The sequence below is a fragment of the Thermobia domestica genome, chromosome 9, assembly GCF_964235325.1.
Source record: "Thermobia domestica chromosome 9, izTheDome1.hap1.1, whole genome shotgun sequence".
NCBI lineage: Eukaryota > Metazoa > Arthropoda > Insecta > Zygentoma > Lepismatidae > Thermobia > Thermobia domestica.
The window spans coordinates 43,208,336-43,227,226 of NC_137462.1; the positions used below are offsets into that span (position 1 = coordinate 43,208,336).

The 18,891-nt window shown below is 35.3% G+C and overlaps 1 protein-coding gene and 1 long non-coding RNA gene across 9 annotated transcripts in view; one reads left to right on the forward strand and one right to left on the reverse strand.

The window, feature by feature from the left end:
- The window catches only part of LOC145694615 (uncharacterized), a 33,368-nt gene extending 25,116 nt beyond the window's left edge, over positions 1 to 8,252 (forward strand). For all 7 annotated transcript variants that reach the window (XM_081771010.1, XM_081771014.1, XM_081771011.1 and 4 more), the window contains 3 exons: positions 2,105 to 2,289; positions 4,845 to 5,010; positions 6,599 to 8,252. In XM_081771010.1, the coding sequence (XP_081627136.1) occupies positions 2,105 to 2,289; positions 4,845 to 5,010; positions 6,599 to 7,089 (842 nt within the window). In that variant the 3' untranslated portion in view covers positions 7,090 to 8,252. The remainder of the gene's footprint in view (positions 1 to 2,104; positions 2,290 to 4,844; positions 5,011 to 6,598) is intronic.
- LOC145694617 (uncharacterized) overlaps positions 1 to 18,891 on the reverse strand; it is a 122,985-nt gene that overhangs the window by 55,323 nt on the left and 48,771 nt on the right. The gene's annotated exons all lie outside the window — the stretch shown is intronic.

Genomic DNA, 18,891 nt, shown 5'->3' on the forward strand with positions numbered 1-18,891 from the left:
CTCATACAGAGCTTGTAGTTTAAAAGGGCATGGGTTTTGGGTACTAGATTTACATACTCTTATTTTCTGTCAACGAATACATACTGAACGAAATGACTAAGCTATTATCTTCCCATGGTAACAAGACATTAGAAACGCGAACTTATTCTAAATGTTATTAAATTGCATGCAGTGAGTACTTAATGATATTACACCAATCATTAAAATATTAAAGAATAAATGACTTCTATGATAAATCATAGAACGTGCAAACCAGGTATAGTTGGAGCTGTTTGGTTTTATTTTAGTTTAGCGTACCGTTAAGCTGCGGGGCTATATGAGACTTGGACCTACAGTTTAAAGTAGGATCCGAACTTCCGCCAGAAATCGAACCCGGATTTCCCACGCCAGAGGCACGTACGCAAACTTCTTACCCACGGGTACTGTACAGTATTACTGGTTTTTATACCGTGAAGCCTACTCAGGTGAATTATTGCATAAACTACTTTTACTGGCGTATCTAAACTAATGATGTGCGATAAAATTAGTTTTAAAACTTCGTATTATCTGCAGGTGTAGGGAAATATGCTTTATTAAAATTCAGCTCTAATCAGTGATTGATAAACTTGTAATAGCAATGTCAGGCGGATTTGGCATCTAACTTTGCATGTCACTCTACCTGAAAATATGACTAGATATGGATCACTCGATCAATAAATAGTTACTGGATTTCGCTTTACACTTTTAACTAATCACTACTAATCAATTACAGGAAAAACAATATTTTTCGAAAGTAAGAAATGGTGTTTTTTAGCATAACAGCACACACAATAAACATTGTGTTAATGACTAAAATCATTTTTATAATTTAAATGGCAGGATTTAGAACGTAGTTAGTAGTATCGATTAGTTCTTCACTTGTGCTATAGGTTTTTCCCTGTTCATTGTTTAGAGGTACAACATAATATGCCGCTGGGCTTTGCGGCATACCTGATAGAAAACATGTTAACTTCAGTACTTTTCTGTAAACTTGACATAACTGATATAAACGTCTGCTTAATTAGTAGTACTAAGATGTTTAATGAGGCTTTTCGGATGGTTGAGAGAATTCGTTGTTCAGCTCAGTTTTTGGCTGCAATCTTCAAAACAGAAATCTTTTTTTTACGTTCCACAGTTGTCATAGGCTAAGAGAGACTGCACTAATAAGAATGAATGAAATGAAGTGAAGAAAGTGGCTGGAAGCTGGAGAACTCTTCAGTGTTTGTTCAACACAAAGCCCACTAGGCGCGAGCTTGGTTGAACTTGGGACTCACGCACAGAAGATGAATGCTCTACCCCTGAGCCACTGCGGCCTCTTCAGGTTTCGAGCTACAGTATACAGGGTGTTAACTGATACTTGCAATACTGGAAAGCAACTGGAAATTTATATCGATAACGAAAATACTGAAAATATATTGAAAATTGTGTAATATTGGAAAATTCCTTTTGAGACGCTTCAAGATGGCAGCCCCTTCATCTGGGTGTAGGTAGTGATAGAGATAACTGGTAACCTAATCAGAAACCTAGCTAGTTCGAGAAAGCAAATAGTATATAGTTAGTATATAGAAATTTTATATATAGTTACGTTCATGTAATATTTTTGCAGTATCAAGACAGTAGCACACCTAAATGTGAACATTAAACACGTTACTCTGATATTTGTAATTAGTTGGTCTTGACTGTTTCTGTACAAATGTAATGAGACTGTAAAAATATGTAATACGGTGAACTAGCTGAGAAAAGTTTGCTGTGAGGAGTGGAGGACCAACACACCAAAAAAGTGGATTGAAAGGCATTCTGAGTGGAAAAAAAGGTCCAGAAAACTCTTCTGGTTGTTGTTTTAGTCCACTAGTTTGATTTTTCTATTAGCATACAGAAGACTGCTTGTGTAACATTTTACAGGCCATTCAATACCATAGCATACAGTCGTATGTGGCACTCACGTTGTTTTGGTTCACCATAGTTTTCTAAACATTTTTCGGTCAGAATACTGGAAATATTTGAAATACCAAAGTCAACTCCAGTAGACCGTACAGTTCCTTATCTTTATACTTTAGTCATTTATACTGTGTATTTTCTTTTCTAGATGAGCCAATTGTGGATGAAAAAGTTCAGTGGCTTCAGAACAGTATCGATCCATGGGCACTAGTTGAAATAAATTGGAACGGCACAGTCCTCAATCGCATGCGGGAAGTCGAAGATGGTGCAGGAACTGTCGTGGACTATTTTAACAAATATCCTGCTCTAAAACAACCTCAAGGATTTCAATTAGTAAGTGTTGTACGTTTATATATGAGAAATTAATCAATATTGGGTGTCCCCAACTCTCAACATTTAAGATGTTTATCAAAATACGATGATTGTACGATTCTAAATTCTTCTAGAGCAGTGTTCAGCAACTAGTGTGTCGCGGCACACCAATGTGCCTTGTCAAGGTGAAAACTGTCACGTAAACGTTTACCTATTGTAAGACATTATTGAACTCTTTATCCCTGTTTCTGCGTGCCGAGGGGGTGTCAAAGTTCTCAGGAGAACTGCAACAAGGATGGTATTAGTACCTTTCTACATAGTCACTGTGCCTAGCGACACATTTTTGCCAGCGGTTCTGCACTTTCCGTAAGCCTGTTTTGTAAAAGTCTGCAGTTTGGCTTTGAAACCATAGTTCCTCAGAAATAACGTCTTTCCTACTGTCAAAATAACATTCTCTGAGTGGATGCTTCATTTGTGAGAAGAGAAAGGTCACTTTGGTGGGTCAACCTTTCATATCCTAATTCCACTGCCTTCATGGACACGAGCTCGTACATTGTCTGCCAACAGTAGAACCCCTTGTGTGGCCACTCCACGACGTTTCTTCAATTCCTCTCGTGACTTAGTCAGGAGATTGGAATAATAGGTAATAGTTAGTTTCTGTCGTAGGTAATCTTCGTGATGACCCCTTCAGTCTCAGAAAACTAAAAGCATCACTTTGGCGGCCGACTTCTGTGTTGTCTTTTTAAGGGTTGGAAGGAGGGGTGTTTCCATTGTTTGCTCATTTCCTTTGCTTATGGATCATAAAAATAAACCTAGCGTTCGTCAGTTGTCATTAGTCTGCCTAGAAGGTCCTCTTCATCTCACAGCGATGCAACATTTCTTTGCAGCGTCGTCGCGATCCCTTCTGGAATGAGCAGTCGTGGCACTCATCGTATTGACACTTCCTGAAAATGCAGCTGGTTGTATTATTTCAGGTAGACCCATATCCATATCTATGCACACAGAACATTTTCAATGGTAATCCTCCTGTCTTCCATTATCTCAACTTTCTCTATCAAGGCGACATCATTCATGAAAGATTCTTCCAGATCTACAGACGTCCGCGGTGGTCATTTGTAAGTTTGGAATTGGTTTCCACTTGGATCCTTTCATAGGATGGGGTTTCATCCTCAGACTTCTCTTCATGAATCTACTTTCGTGATTTCCCCTGCAGATGGAGGAATTTAATGACGCTTCATGCTTCAAGCTTGCCAATCATTGCACATTCAGAGGTTTATCTGGAAAAAGTTGTAACTAGTCCATGTTCATGGTTCACATACGTGGACGTAACTATAAAATGCATGTCCAAGGGGGGTTGTTGTTCGTCATTCTAGGTGATTGTACGAACTTGTTGATGCTTCCTCATATACTTGTACAGTATTTAATTTCCTGTAATTTTTTTTCGAAAGTTGTTGGATTAAAACAACTTGCATGACTGTAATACTATGTCTTTCGCAAAGTGTTCCGGAATTTAGTGATAAGGTAGTCAAATTATCACAGAGGCCAAGAACCCATTTACAATATCCGTAACGTTGCTAATGCTTCCTGCAAGGATATTATGAAAATAACCTCTCTCAGCTATTAGTGAAATTTGAAACATTCTTCTCTACTGAAATTACTTAGAGTTCATTTCCAATTACATTGTATTTGTGAGAGTTGTAGTTTTAGACGTAGCCTGAAATTAAAGCGTCAAAAAAGGAGACTTCAACCATTCAATGAAGAAATGACTTGCATTAACAACTATTCCTCCACGAACCAGTGAAACAGACACAAATGTCACATTGGAGGTATAACTAGAATTATTTATTAACTTATTATAACAAAAGTATATTTATTTTATGTGTTCTGAAGTATAACTTCATACACACAGAACTAAAATCCATGTACTTGTGCCATAATATATTTTAATACATTTTAATTGACATAAATAATTTATAAATGTGTGACTCAATTTTTTTAATAATAATAATAATAATCTTTAATAACGTGCTTAGAACTAAAATCAATAATACAACTCTTGGTCGTGTAATTCAATGATACGAATATAAACCTATAGAATACAATAAAACCATAAAACGATAGAAAATATTATGCTAATTACATATGAAATAAGTGAATTAAACCATAGTCAGTGCATTAAGTCATTGCAAATCAAGGTAAATAAAATAGTTTTAAGATGTTCAATGATTGTAATACTTTACAGGTCTTGAGACTAAAACTTGTTTTGTTGCTAGGTTAGGTGGCTCAGTAGTACTTAACTCTCGTGCATGGGTTCTTAGTTTGATCCCCGGGTAAGTTTGTGGCTTACAACATTGCACCTGTGGGTGGATTTCTTACAGTATTAATTTCTTGCAAAATATTACCTTCAATCTCATATTGATTAACAATAATAAACAAAAATATTTGTGAAATAGCTGCAAAAATTAATCGTAAGACTGTCCAACTGGTACGTGTATGTATCGCTGTTGGTTGAACATATGTACTTTTTTTTTTTTTTTGCTCCATTGGTGTTTTAATGTTTACAATTTTCTTTTCAGCTGTTACACGATTTTTCGTACCTCTATCCAGAGAAGGACAACTGTTTCTTCAGTACTATAGTGGCAGTACGAGATAGAATAATCAATATCGCTGAAGAACGCATAAAGACTTCCAGGGATCCAGAATTAAAGCATCAAATTTCAAATTACATAGGAAAAATTAGAGGTAATGCAAATTCAATTTTACTTTGAATTTTGAAGTATCTCTGAAAGTTGCGTTTCGAGCATAGACAATCATGTTACCTGGACCCACTCTGTCCTAACACTACATATTTCTAATACAGCTTAAGTGGGTCATATCACAAGTAGGTAATATTTTGTATTTTTTATTTTTATTTATTTTTATTTATTTATTTTTGTTCAAAGGCTTCCATGAAAGGCTCCCTAAGCACGAAATATATTTGTTTCTGGGTACTTTACAAGAGTTTAAAAATTATTCCTCTCTTAGACAGAGTGGGTAAGGTACTGGTAGGCCCACAGCGGTATAAACTAGTTTTCCAACTAGACCAGTAACTATCATTCTTTGAAAAGGAATGAAGTTTCATCTTAAATTAAAACAAAATGCGAAAGTTATTATTCCTTATCATGTACACTTATGTTTCTGCTCCATATTTGTATGGCATTTGTTTAATCGTTCTGTTGTATTACGGAACTTATATTAAATTCGTTGTCACATTATTTCTATTCTAAGGAAGGCTTTGGATGCCAGATGAAATTTCGTTGATTGAAGCAGTACTGTTGATATTGGCTTCGACGTTATGCACCAAGGCTAAAGGAGACTGTGCTAATGGTGGTGAACAAAATGGTAAAATTGTTTAAGAAGTCGAGAAAACCCACGCACACTGTTCACCACAAAGCCATTTGGCGAGAGCCTCTCCGTTGATCTAGTGACTAGTGTGTGCGTCTTTGATGCACGTGGTCTCGAGTTCAATTCCCAGTGAGAGCACACAAAAAAGTTTAGTTTAACATTCACTTTAGTTTACCGTCGTTCTGTCTTTTACCCTAATGAACATTACCGTGTAACATTAAACAAAAATGTAAATAAAACATATATAAAAACTTACGATCATGATCAGCAGAGTAGAAAATAAGGACAATTATATATATTTAGAAAGTACTAACTTGGATATTGAATGGATTTTAGAAGCTAAAACTAGGGATGACATATGTTCATAATGAGCTACTTAGCATGTGCTGAATTCGTAATGCAATCAAGAGACTGAGAACTGAAATTAAACAGAAAACTAGTGAACCTTCACTTTTACAATAAAATAGCTTAGTTTCACATACATGTTCATAGACTAAGGAATATTGTCAAATAATACTAGGATTTAGTTCGACCTAAACAATACACTGGTATATATTTTGAAGCTAGTTGTTAATTAAGTGTTAAGATAACTCATTGGAACTCTTGGCTTGAAATCATTGAATAATAAAACCATATTAGTCATAGTAGGTAAAAAATAGAATGAGAAAATGTTTCGACATCCAACCATAATAGCGTGTAATTTTTCTTTACTATGACTGGTGTTATCAGTAAATATCGGCTGGTCGCTTATCTTCGTATTTCTGAAATTATTCTTCGCATCATTCAATAGTGATTTTATTTAATTCTTTCAATTAGTTCCCTCTTAGTTATCACCAATGTTTGTCAGTTACCGGTAACTGAAATACTCAGAAGTGTCGATTATAATTTAGCTCTAGTTTACTTTCACACTGAACGACCCGATTATAACTACTGTTGTTCTTTTCAGATCAAGATCCTGACTCAAGGAGTCTAGTGGCCCTTTTGTTAATTCCTTACATAATTGGAATTCCGCCCTGCAGACGGAAGAGAGGATTGACAACATGGAAACCATCGCGCTCAGAAATAAGAGATGGATTCATAACTCAAGTTGCATCAGGAGATGACGTACAGGTGTGCGTTGAATCCCGAAGGAACAAACTCCAACGTCTTGGACGGTCTTTCCAGCCCCTTGTGTTATTTGTTGGTGACAATCTTACGGAAGTGAAGGGAGTGTATGTTGTAGTGGATAACACATATTATTCCATGCACAGTGTAATCCAAGCTGTAGATGTTGCTTTCAAAATTTTTCAGTCCGTTGGTGCTCAATACCCAGAAGAAGCATCAGATATTTGGCTCGTCATACAGAGAGGATTTTACAACATAGAAACAAAATTCGATCGTATAAATCAAGCAGTGAGGAACTTACTAGCGGATCTTTGCCTCTTAACTATTACATAAAAGGTATACGTGTTACGGATGTGCGAAGAAATTCCCTGTAGTATCTAACTTAATAAAGCACATGAGAATTTACTGCAGGAAGTTAACTACTGGTACGAGGGATTTCCGTTGCGGTGAAAGAAGGTGCTTTCGCCTCTTTTCATCGGGAGTTACTCTTAAAAGACACTTAGTTAGAGTCCATTCAACATGTACTTCGTCCCCATCAGTCATTGATTCCCAATCAAACCTAAATATTGTACTTTCTGATACCCCTTCTACACCCACGCAAGATTTTGTTCATGAAATAACCAAAGAAAACGCTATAGCACAATTTGTATCATCACTGCATGCAATGCCACTTATTCCTCGTTCTACAATTCAGTTCATTGTGGAAAACTTGAATAATTTTTTACATGCCTCAAAAAATATTCTTGAAACCGAATTTTATAATATGGTTGGTAGAGATAATGTTCCAAGATACATTCAAGAATGCTTCGAAAAAGTGTTGTCATCACATGCTGCATGTGTAACGGATCTTCGTTCAGAATATAAACGTCTTCAATTCTTTGAACGTTTGGAAACGTACATTACTCCCATAGAAATTACAATTGGGCAACGTATGGAGTCCAAACGTTCAGGAGATGGTGTCGGTTTTGTATCTATACCTTGTACAATGCAGCTTATACCTATCAATGTTGTTCTTCAAAAATTTTTTTCAATTAATAAAGTCTTATTTGAAACCTTACAATATTTAAAGTATTTAGAAAATGATGCAATCTGTTTAGAAAACATTGTGCAGGCGAAAATTTGGAAAGATGTACTGAACACAAGTGAAGAAAATTACCTTCACCTTCCCATGATACTGTATTTCGACGATTTTGAGATTGGGAATCCTCTTGGTAGTCATGCTACTATTCATAAATTAGGTGCAATTTACTTGTCGTTGCCCTGTCTCCCCACTCACTACGCTTCCCTTTTGAATCACATTTTCCTTCTCGCATTGTTCCATTCATCTGACAGGAACAAATTTGGAAACAACATAGTTTTCCAAAAAATAATTGAAATACTCAATGAATTAAACCATACGGGTGTATCAGTGGCCACCGATGTTTTCAGCGGAGCTATTAAGTTTCATGTTGTGTGTTTATGTGGCGATAATTTAGCCTTAAATGGCATATTGGGTTTTGTGGAGAACTTTGTGGCAAATTATTACTGTAGAATCTGTACTTGTAGCAAACAGCAGATGCAAAGTATGTTGTATGAAGATAAAACGTCATTGAGGAGCATAGAAAATTATGAGCAACATTTACTCTTAAATGATACGTCGAGAACAGGTATCAAGGAGAAATGTGTTTTCCTTAATTTAAATGGATTTAAACTTTTTGATAATGTAGGAGTAGATATTTTACATGACTACTTAGAAGGTTGTTGTCGTTACGTAATGAATTTTGTTATTACTTATTTAGTTCAAGAGACGAAACTAGTTCCATTGAATATTGTACAAGCTCGATTGTTTAATTTTGATTACGGTCCGGATTCTTCGTCCAAACCTGTGAATGCATTAACAGTGGAAGGATCCAACTTGAAACTTAGAACGTCTGCTTCTGAAATGGTTACATTAGTTAGGTATTTTGGTTTACTTTTTGGCTATTATGTTCCAAGAAAAAATGAAGTGTGTAATTTGTATACAGCGTTACGTAGAATTTTGGATAGATTGTTAAATAAGAGGGTTTATAATGATACGTCTGAGCAACTGACATATTTAATAGCAGATCTTAATGAGACATATTGCAACCTTACTAAAAGTTCGCTAAAACCAAAATTCCATTTTCTTTTACACTATCCTAGTATGCTTCTTAAGTTTGGACCTTTGACCCAAGTGTGGACAATGAGGTTTGAGGCCAAACATAAAATTTCTAAAATTGCTGCCAGGGCGTCTTCGAGCCGTGTGAACATATGCAAAACAATTGCAATGAAAAACCAACTAATATTGAACGACATGATTTTAAAAAATAAACCTGTGTGCTCTTTCATTTGTGGAAAAAAGCGAAAAGTGGAAACTATCATCACTAGTTTGCTGAAACAAAAGTTTTTTTCTGACATCGAATCCTGTGATATATTCTGTAGCCTGGGTAAGAATTAAAGGTGTTAAATTAGATGTTTCTTCTGTTGTTACTGTTGATCTGTGCACTGAAAACTGTTTACCTATATTTGCCCAAATAACGGATATATGGGTTACTGACGATGAAAGAATATTTTTATTATGTTCTTTGTTCGAAACTAATGATTTTGACCTACACTTCTTTGCATATAAAGTTTCAAAAAAGAATGAATCTGTTTGGCTTCGTTATAGTGATCTGATGACGTACATACCAAACACATTTACAGTTATGTCCGATCATAGTCTCTATGTAACTGTTAGATCGCCTATAAACTAGTTTACATACCATAATGAACAAAACGAATAAAGTTACCGTTCATTTTTAAGTAACTAATAGGAACGATGGTACTTGGAATAGACCGCACTTAAGATGGAATCCAAAACACACGATATTAGGTAAACTATTGAAAAAAGAAATAACAAGGTAGTGAAACATATCTACTTGTAGAAGTTATAGGGCACATATGTAAGAAAAGTGGCTTACCTTGTGTCTGCATATTACTTTAGTTAAATATATTCTTCCTCTAGATATGTAGTCAGCACCATTTTTATTACGGTTACCGAATTCTTACTTTAACATCTATTAAGTTTTGCATTATTTAGAGAACAATTGCTGGAAATTATTCAGTGATTTAATTTAGTTTTTTGATTCCTTTTAATCATTGTCCCTGTATTTGCTGCCTATTAAAAAAAAAAAAAAAAAACTTTGTTCACAGTACTGATTATTGTGGAAATAAACAATTTCTTTAATTTGTTCTTTACCTGGTTATCTTTTTTGGAAACTCTTTTGCAGGTATAATACTTGAATTTTAGGACAAGGATATTTGAAAATGTATTTTGGCTTGTGTAGTTTGTCAATGTCTAAGTTATTTTTGTTTTGTTGGCACCAGATGTGAATTATTTTCGAATTCCAGGTAGGGGCAATGTGTTCAGATCTAATTTTTGAAGTAATGTAAATGTCCCAAGGAAACGAGATTTTGTTAGATTCTTTGTAAAATTGGTAATAATCTTAACGGTAAAGTTGTGTAAACTGGAAAGATTTGTAACAAAATGTATAATACAATATAAATAAATAATAAAGAATTATCGTTTACTTTCTGAACAAATCAACATCCAGAATTATCCTTTATCCAAGTCATGAGAATGGGGTACTTTGCACATCGCTATACTTTGTATCAGGTGTTCCATGTTCGTTTCATAACTTTGTAACTTTTCTAGTGCTGCCATCATCGCAGGTCAGTAGGAGCGTTTAAGGATTTCACTCATGCAGCCTGATGACTAACGTGCGTTCTGTTATGCATGGTACTTGGTATTAAACAAGTGAGAAAAACGACACGAAATGAGATACAATTGTCTGAGTCATAGGCAGTATCCACAACGAACAATGCTGAGTGTGCATGAGTTTTCTATTTATCATTTGGCTGAATTCAATGTTGCATTTACTGCTGAAATCTGTACTTTATTTCGTACTTTGAAGATGCAGTTTGATGTAAGTTTTAAATTCTTGCGTATATATGCTGTACACTTGTATCTTACACGTAACTTTAAGAATCATCACTCTTTAAGGATGTATGAGAAAGTTACTGTTCTCCATTAAAAGTGCAACACTAAGACGACATCGTTGGAAGTCCAAATTTACAGTGCGTGGAGCATGGAAGGTTACAGTTCATTAGTATAAGTGCCACGAAGAAGTACCAGTTATGTCATATAGTGACAGCAAGTGAAAACCAGTCAGTCATATTTAAATGGTAAGCGAAAGGTGGTGTGGCGTGAGTGATTACAGAGCGTAGGTATGGGATACTAGAATAGAGTTGATTATGAAGAGATTGGATATTTTCTTTCCAAAAGAATCCTGCTTCTGTATGCAGTATCACAATGCCCGCATTCACTTCTCTCGCCCGTGGCACTAAGCTGGATGACGCCTGTATTTTGCTTCGCCACGTTGAACAGGTGCACAGTGTTAAGGTGTGGGATGTCGTTATGTGGCTCTCATATTTTTAATTATATCTATATTTAAAAAAAATAACTTATCTGTTAAAATGTACAGAGAAGTTTTCTGAAAAATTCTATTCAGGCTTCTTGTGGCAATAACTTCTGTATTTTGGAAGATACTATTATGGAAAAGAAGATATGGAAGTCGTCTCTATATAGTATAAGCAATGGATAACAGCAGCTAAATAAATGATTGTACGTAAATCTTGTTTGAGTTTGAATATAGAATTATACATTGTTGTGAATTTTGCATTATTATTGAAGTGGTGCAACTAACTTACTGCAAAACGTATGATAAATTTTTACAGTAGGTCTAATATTGTCACATATTGATTTACTCTGTATGAAAACTAAAATAGTTTAACATGGTTAACCGCCTTTCTGCGAATATTTCTAAAATTAACGCTCGTCACTTTTCAACACTTGGCTTCGCAGTAGCTTTCCAACGAATTAGCAGGAAGTCCATACTTATAGGACACCCTGCAGGCAAATACATTTCCTTGGACAGTTTCACTGCTCCAAACTAAAATTTGAAAAGTGTAGTATTGTTAATTTTATTATTATTGGCACAAAGGAGATCAACCATATTTTAAGCTATTTTTGTTTTCATGCAGTGTAAAACAATATTTGACAACATTACAGTAAGAATGTATCATGCATTTTGCAGTATGTTGCAGCTCTTTAATAATGGTGCACTATACGCACAATCTAGATCCTAAAAATGTCCAATCCATATATTACAAGAAGGCAATACGTATGCGATACAGGTAAAATCCGTATATTTCATATAGACAACCAATTAGCTACATACATCCAATCCATACATAACATATGGCCAACCTGTACGCGACATAAGTATAATCTATATGCTGCATGCAAACAGTCTGTAAGCTACATATGTGCACTCTGTATGGTGCATACGGATAAGCTGTGTGCGACATAAGGAAAATCTGTATAATACATACGTACAATACGTATACTGTATCTAGTCATGCGTACGGGGCATAAGTATAATATAGATGCTGTCTCGGGGTTGAACGCAAGAAACATACGTATAATCTATATACTGCATACGTCCAATCCGTATATTACAAAAAGGCAATACGTATGCGACATACGTAAAATCCATATACTTCATACAAACAACCTATAAGCTACATACACCCAATCCATACATTACATACGGCCAACCTGTACGCGACGTACGTATCATTTATATGCTGCATGCAGACAGTCTGTAAGCTACATATGTGCACTCTGTATGGTGCATACGGATATTCTGTATGCTGTATCTGAACAAGCTGTGTGCGACATAAGGAAAATCTGTATAATACATACGTACAATACGTATACTGTATCTAGTCGTACGTATGGGGCATAAGTACAATATAGATGCTGTCTCGGGGTTGAACGCAAGAAACATAGGTACACAGCGTATAATACATACTTCTTGAAATTATGCTTCGTCCTGAGAGTCAGTGTGTGTCATCATTGTTAACTAATATGCTGTATATGGTCCTGACGTCACAAAGCTAGATATCACCTCCGTATATACTTGTTACTGTAGATGACGTCACACGAATGACGTCATTGCACTTATGCAGACAGTACGTATAATACATACTTTTTCAGCTATACGTTTGTTGCAGGATGTTATATACGGTTGTACGTTAAGTCCAGAAACTACAGGAATTACGAATGTAACCTACGTTTTTAAGTATGCCACCTACATTTTTTTTTCTCAGTGTGCCGTTTGTCTCTGCTTTGGTGTTTGTTTCGCACGTTTTTGCTTCTTATGGGTCTTCAAATTATGTCTGGCCTTGATACGCTGAATCATTCCTATGGACGTTCTCGCTTTGGTAGCCAAATCCCGCACAGACATTGATGGATTTTGGTGTATCAACCGCACAACTTCACAGTCGAGTCCAGGGTTTCTGGGACCCTTTTTTCGCCCGGATCTCGGCATATCTTCAAAGCTGTAATGTTCACCGAATTTCTACAGTTGTATGATGAACTCCACACTTTTTTCTATCTGATTGTACGTTATGCCTTTGACGGTGCACCAATTGTGCAGGATTTTACACTTCACTTCCCGTTTCACACGCGACATTTCCCATTCAACTCGGAACACAGCAACAAGCACGCAGCTATCCGTTTACAAGACTTCAACAGACCAGGTGCTTCCAGGTTTTGCCGTCTATGCAGCCTCGCAAGTGCACACCGACACCCCCAATGTTGCTAACTGCTTTTCGATACACTCCTTACATAGCGTCGATGCTCAAAGGAACACTAAACTTCAATAAATAAATAAATAAATAAATAAATCCTATTTGACTTCTGCATATTTCAACTAGATGGTGCCATTATCCGACGGTAAAAGTTCTATTTTAGGTACTGGTCTTAGTTTTACTACCCCGTAGAATGCATGTCCTGATGCCAGACATCATACTCATGATTTTTACCTTAACCTTCTAATTATTAATCTTGTGTTCCAGGTCAGAGATGGCATGGGTCAACGAAAACTTGACCCATCATCCATCTCAGCCCACGTCACACTAGGTCCACCACTCACCTCGACCCACGATCCACTGGGCTCACCACCTTCTGTGACCCACTCTGACCTACTATCCACCGTGGCCCAATCTGATCCACAACACCGTGACCCCCATTAAGCAGAAGAGGAGTGGAAAAAGAGTCAAAAATATTTTCCGTGTAATGTATGAAAATAGATGTGGACTAATTTTATATGTTCCATCCATCACTATCTTTTAGTTCCTTTCACTTTACAGAAATTCTCTTTCACTTTACGGTGTGCTGATATACCAGCCATCTTAAATTTGTCAATAATTTATGAAATAATTTGTTACTTATAATTTGTGTATGTGATTACAATATTACGATGGAATCAATTTCTCAAAATACAAATATCAGCGTACTTCTGGTGCAGTACAGGCTTTCCACAAACTTAGGTAAAATAAAACTCTTTCTCGAAACAGGAACACATGCATTGGATTACTTTTCTGTTCTAAATTAGGGCTGGCCACATTTTCCGGAAAAACAGAAAACGGAAAATATTTTTTTCCGGAAACCGGAAAATTGAAAATGGAAGACGGAAAACGAGAAATTTTCTGGAAAAAAGAAGATTTAAAATTTTCCGGAAAAACGGAAGACGGAAAAATTTCCGGAAAACAAAAGACGAAAATTTTCTGGAAAAACGGAAGACGGAAAAATTTCCGGAAAATAAAAGACTGAAAATTTAAGGGAAAACAAGAGCATAAAATTATCTTACGAGAAACAACCCACACATGTCACATACATGTAAATCTATAAACCTACAAATAAAAACGAATGGTACGATGCATGTTCGCGCATCACGCCTGTACCAATGATGGTCTTAAACTCCTGTATCAATAATGTTCTTCCTTGGTACATTATCAGACCTTTATCTCAAAGAGGTTTATTACATTTTACTTTGAACACACAAGTACCAACTTTGTCAGTGTTGGCAACCTAAATATATTTTTCGAGTAGTTGCTGTACCATTGGAGGTATATATATACACTGACAGAAAACAAACTATAGACCTGTCTCCTGTACCTGTTTCCTAAAAACCCAGGTTTGTCAGTGTTGCCAAGCACTTTAAAATATTTTTTCCTGCATAATTGTATAACCCTTTGTTTAATTTCAACTAAACTTTACATATATGACTTACAACTAATATTTTCAGATTTGGTACGATTTTTAAAGATCTTTCGCTACCAAAATTTCAAATTAGGCGACCCCTTACTTTCGGGCTGCTTTTAATTATGTGGAGGTTGTAACTTTATAGCCCTTATGAGTGCATTACTTTCTTATTTTCATATATAAATTCAAAAATTACTAGTTTTATATAATCCAACAAAAGTTTTCTTCGTTGAGTATTCTGTTCATAATGAACGATAGTTCTACTAAAACTAACATATTCGAAACTAGTTTCTTATTTTGTTACTATTCAGTCTCATGATCTGACAACACTAGACTTTTATTAAGTTTACCGTTTTGCATTATCACCGAACGTCTTGTTGTCGCAGTTAATGCTTAGGCCTAATAGTTGTATGAACCTGTGTACAGGTGAACATCACAAATTTAAGTGTTAGCATATTATTCATATTAACATAATGGGTGAGTGAAATGACAATGAAAAATTTCCAAAATTCATGGCTCTCAGGTAAAGAATTTAGCAAATGAAATTAAGAATTGACGAACAGTGAAAAATTATAGTGAAACGTTATAAAGTGTATTTAAGTGCTCTCAAAACTGACTTACACAAACATATTCCCTTGGAAATCAGAAAGATCGTCTATTTTATTCTATCACCGTTTCCCCAGTTCATTGCACACTGCAGTTCTATATTCTTCTCGTAGTATAGAGTTTGCTATAACACACCAACGCCAACAGTCCGAAACCCTGATCGCCGCCTGATCGTTCCCAACCAAGACACCTGATGTATTTCTATCTTTAGGTGCTTTCATTGAATCGATTGCCTTCCTACACATTATTAAAAGTTTATAGCTGCAAAAATAATTCCATTTTTATGTTTGGGCTATAAATAGTTCAAATCTTCTACTTTTAAAGCACAACCTGGGGAGCAAGAAATACAGGGAGGGTAAGCATCCCTAGCATCCCTAGGAGTGGGGATGGGAGGGGTGACATTTTAAAACAGTCGGAAAGATCAAAATTAGTGTTGGATTCATATTTTTCGGATTGCTGAGATGAATGGTGACAGTTTCCTTGAAGTTTAAATTTATACCTGGGGTGAGCTTTTAAAAGTAATAAAAAATGATCAATGTTAATGTCGAATCCATAATTTTCTGGGACACTAAGATGAATACTGGCACTCTCGATACCGTTTAAGGAGAAGAAGTAGTGTGAAAGTCCTTTTTAGTTTAATCAATTTGAACTCATGCATTTAAAAAAAGCTAGGCTGTTCTTCATCCAAAGCTGTAGGTGCGAGTATAGAGTTTTTCTTTTTAAATGTGCTTTAAAAACATAACACTTTTTGCAGCACCATGATATAGGAGCTCGAGAGAGAGATTTCCAGTGTTTTTTTTTTTCAACATGTTCTTAAACTTTTATAAGGATTTTGTTATAATTTATTTACAATTTTAATGTGTTCTGTCTATATTTAAACCAGCCGCTGCGCACAATTGGAAATGTGCTATTTAATGTTTATAAACATATGTAATCAAGATTGAATAATTCTCGAATTCTCATTTTGAAATAATTTTCCAAAGATAGTAAGAGTTAAATACTGCCAACCTAACTTGGGTGTTCTCTATACTCTTATGGAAGTCAAAAGAAGGATAAATTTCCCAGATGATGCAGTTAAATTAAAGCATTGAAATAATGTTGTTACAGAGTTAACAACAAATCCCATTATAGACTATACAAGAAAATCAAAGAATAATTGACAACGTTAACTTTCTTAAGTTTGCTGAGAAACATGTATTATCCACTTTAGTTTGACTTTGACCATTATTTCGTACGATATATATTCACATTATAAAATTTGTTCAAAATTAACTACCGTAGTTATTTAGTTTCCAACAAGTTTTATGTCAAACGGACATGAAATTGGGAAACAGTAATATTAGGTTTTTCAACCTTTTTAATTCTCAAAATTGTTGTTACAAATCAAAGACAAAATGGCTGTCGTCTTGTTTAAGCTGGCCAATAGGTACAATAATGCATCAATTTATTATTATCTAATTGCATACTTTTTTAAAAAGTGTCATACCCTTTTCAGAAGATGATGGATGGTCGTCAAGAGTCAAGACATCAACCGTTGGAAATACCTAAATGCCTAATTGTATAAGTTGTGTCAGTTTGTAGCTGTTCTTAAAATTAACATAATAATTTAAGTGCTAATATTTTCAAATTCGTGGATTAAGCAGGATGAAAAATGATAGCTGCGTTTGCTTTCCTCCTTACTTATCCCGTAAGATTGTCGAAAATGTTCCGTAGTATTTGAGCTGAAAAGTTGAGAGGTCGGAATCGTAGACGGGAACTTTGCATTAATGAAAAGTTGGGATATTAGCATACTTTCTCACATCGGCAGTATAATTGCTTCATATATTTCCAAATTCTAGAAACACTAACTTTTATTCGTCGTACAAGGACTGTAACAATATATAGAAAATAACTCTGTAATAAAATATGCTAATAAGTATTATGAAAGATCAAGCCAGTAATTATCCTTATACATAGACCGAAATCTTACTCTCCATCCTAAGATAGAAAAGAATTTCTCTTGAGTTACATTTTCCTGAAAAGCATGAGTTATCTGCAAAATGATAAAAACAGAAATTTTCCGCAAAACGGAAAATTTTACGGAAAAACTGAAAAGTAAAAAATTACGGAAAAAACAGAAACGAAAAATTTTCCGGAAAAACGGAAGACGGAGAATTTTCCAGAAAAGCGGAAAACGGAAACGGTCCCGCCATTGAAATGCACCCACATAAATTTTGGAAAGTCGGCGCCGTTGTACAGCTTTATTATGAACGTTATACACGGATGGTGAGATTTCATTCCGTGAGATTTTGGCTGGTGAAGTTTTGGTCAGACGAGATTGTAGTCTGCGAATTCTGACTGCGAAGTTTTGTACTCAAACCTGTTATGGTTTAGTGAGTTATGCTTGAGCATTGTTTAAAAGTATCGGACAAAGTGTTTCGGAAGAATAACCGGACAAAGTGTTTGGAAATAGTAAGAACACATGTAAAATAAATAGTGTCTAATTGTGTTAATGTCAGAATGGAGCCATAAGTGGCTGAAGTTATTTGTGTTTAAGAAGATTTAGAGCCAAGTGTGGTAATTGATATTTTAAGTAGACGAGCTAAGAGTGACTATGGATATTTAGGTTGATGGGTGAAGAGTGGATATTGATAATTTAGGTTGAAGAGCCAAGTGTGGCTATTGATATTTTAGATGTATGATAATGCAAGGTGCTACTTATGCTATTGGAATAGTTTTTGAGGTTTTCTAGTGGATATAGTGGTATAAGTCAATTAAAGGTTGACTGTGAAAAAGAAAGAGGTATCGATATGTATTAGTAATTGCTGGTTGATTTGGGATTGTTAACTAAAAAGTAAATACCTTGGCTTGTAAAACATTTAATACTACCTAATGAAACCTTACTTGATCTGTAATTAAACATTTGTATCAGAACTTTGTCTGTATAGATATAAATATATAGTGTACATAAGCACAAGCATATATAAACACAAGCTTTATCAATTACATATACCTAGTAAAAATATTTCTAAGATTTTTATGCTCAGTGACATTATATAATAATAAAAACGAAATGTGTTTAATTATACACGTAACAACTTGACGATCGAGCATTTATGTTAGTAGGGTCTGGCTTTTTTTTTTTAAGTAACAAACGAAACAGTGAGTTATGATGAATTGAGGTCGGTTTGATTTGATTTTCAATTTATCATTCCTTTTAGTAGCTATATGAAACGTGGGCCTACAGATTAACGTGAGATTCTAAGACATGAACTCCCGCCGGGAACCGAACCCGGGTCTCCCACGCCCAAGGTGCATACGCTAACCAATTAGCTACGTGGGTGCTCAAATTGTGGGTCGGTGGGTCAAAGTGGGTCACAATGGGTGGTAGTCGATCTGGA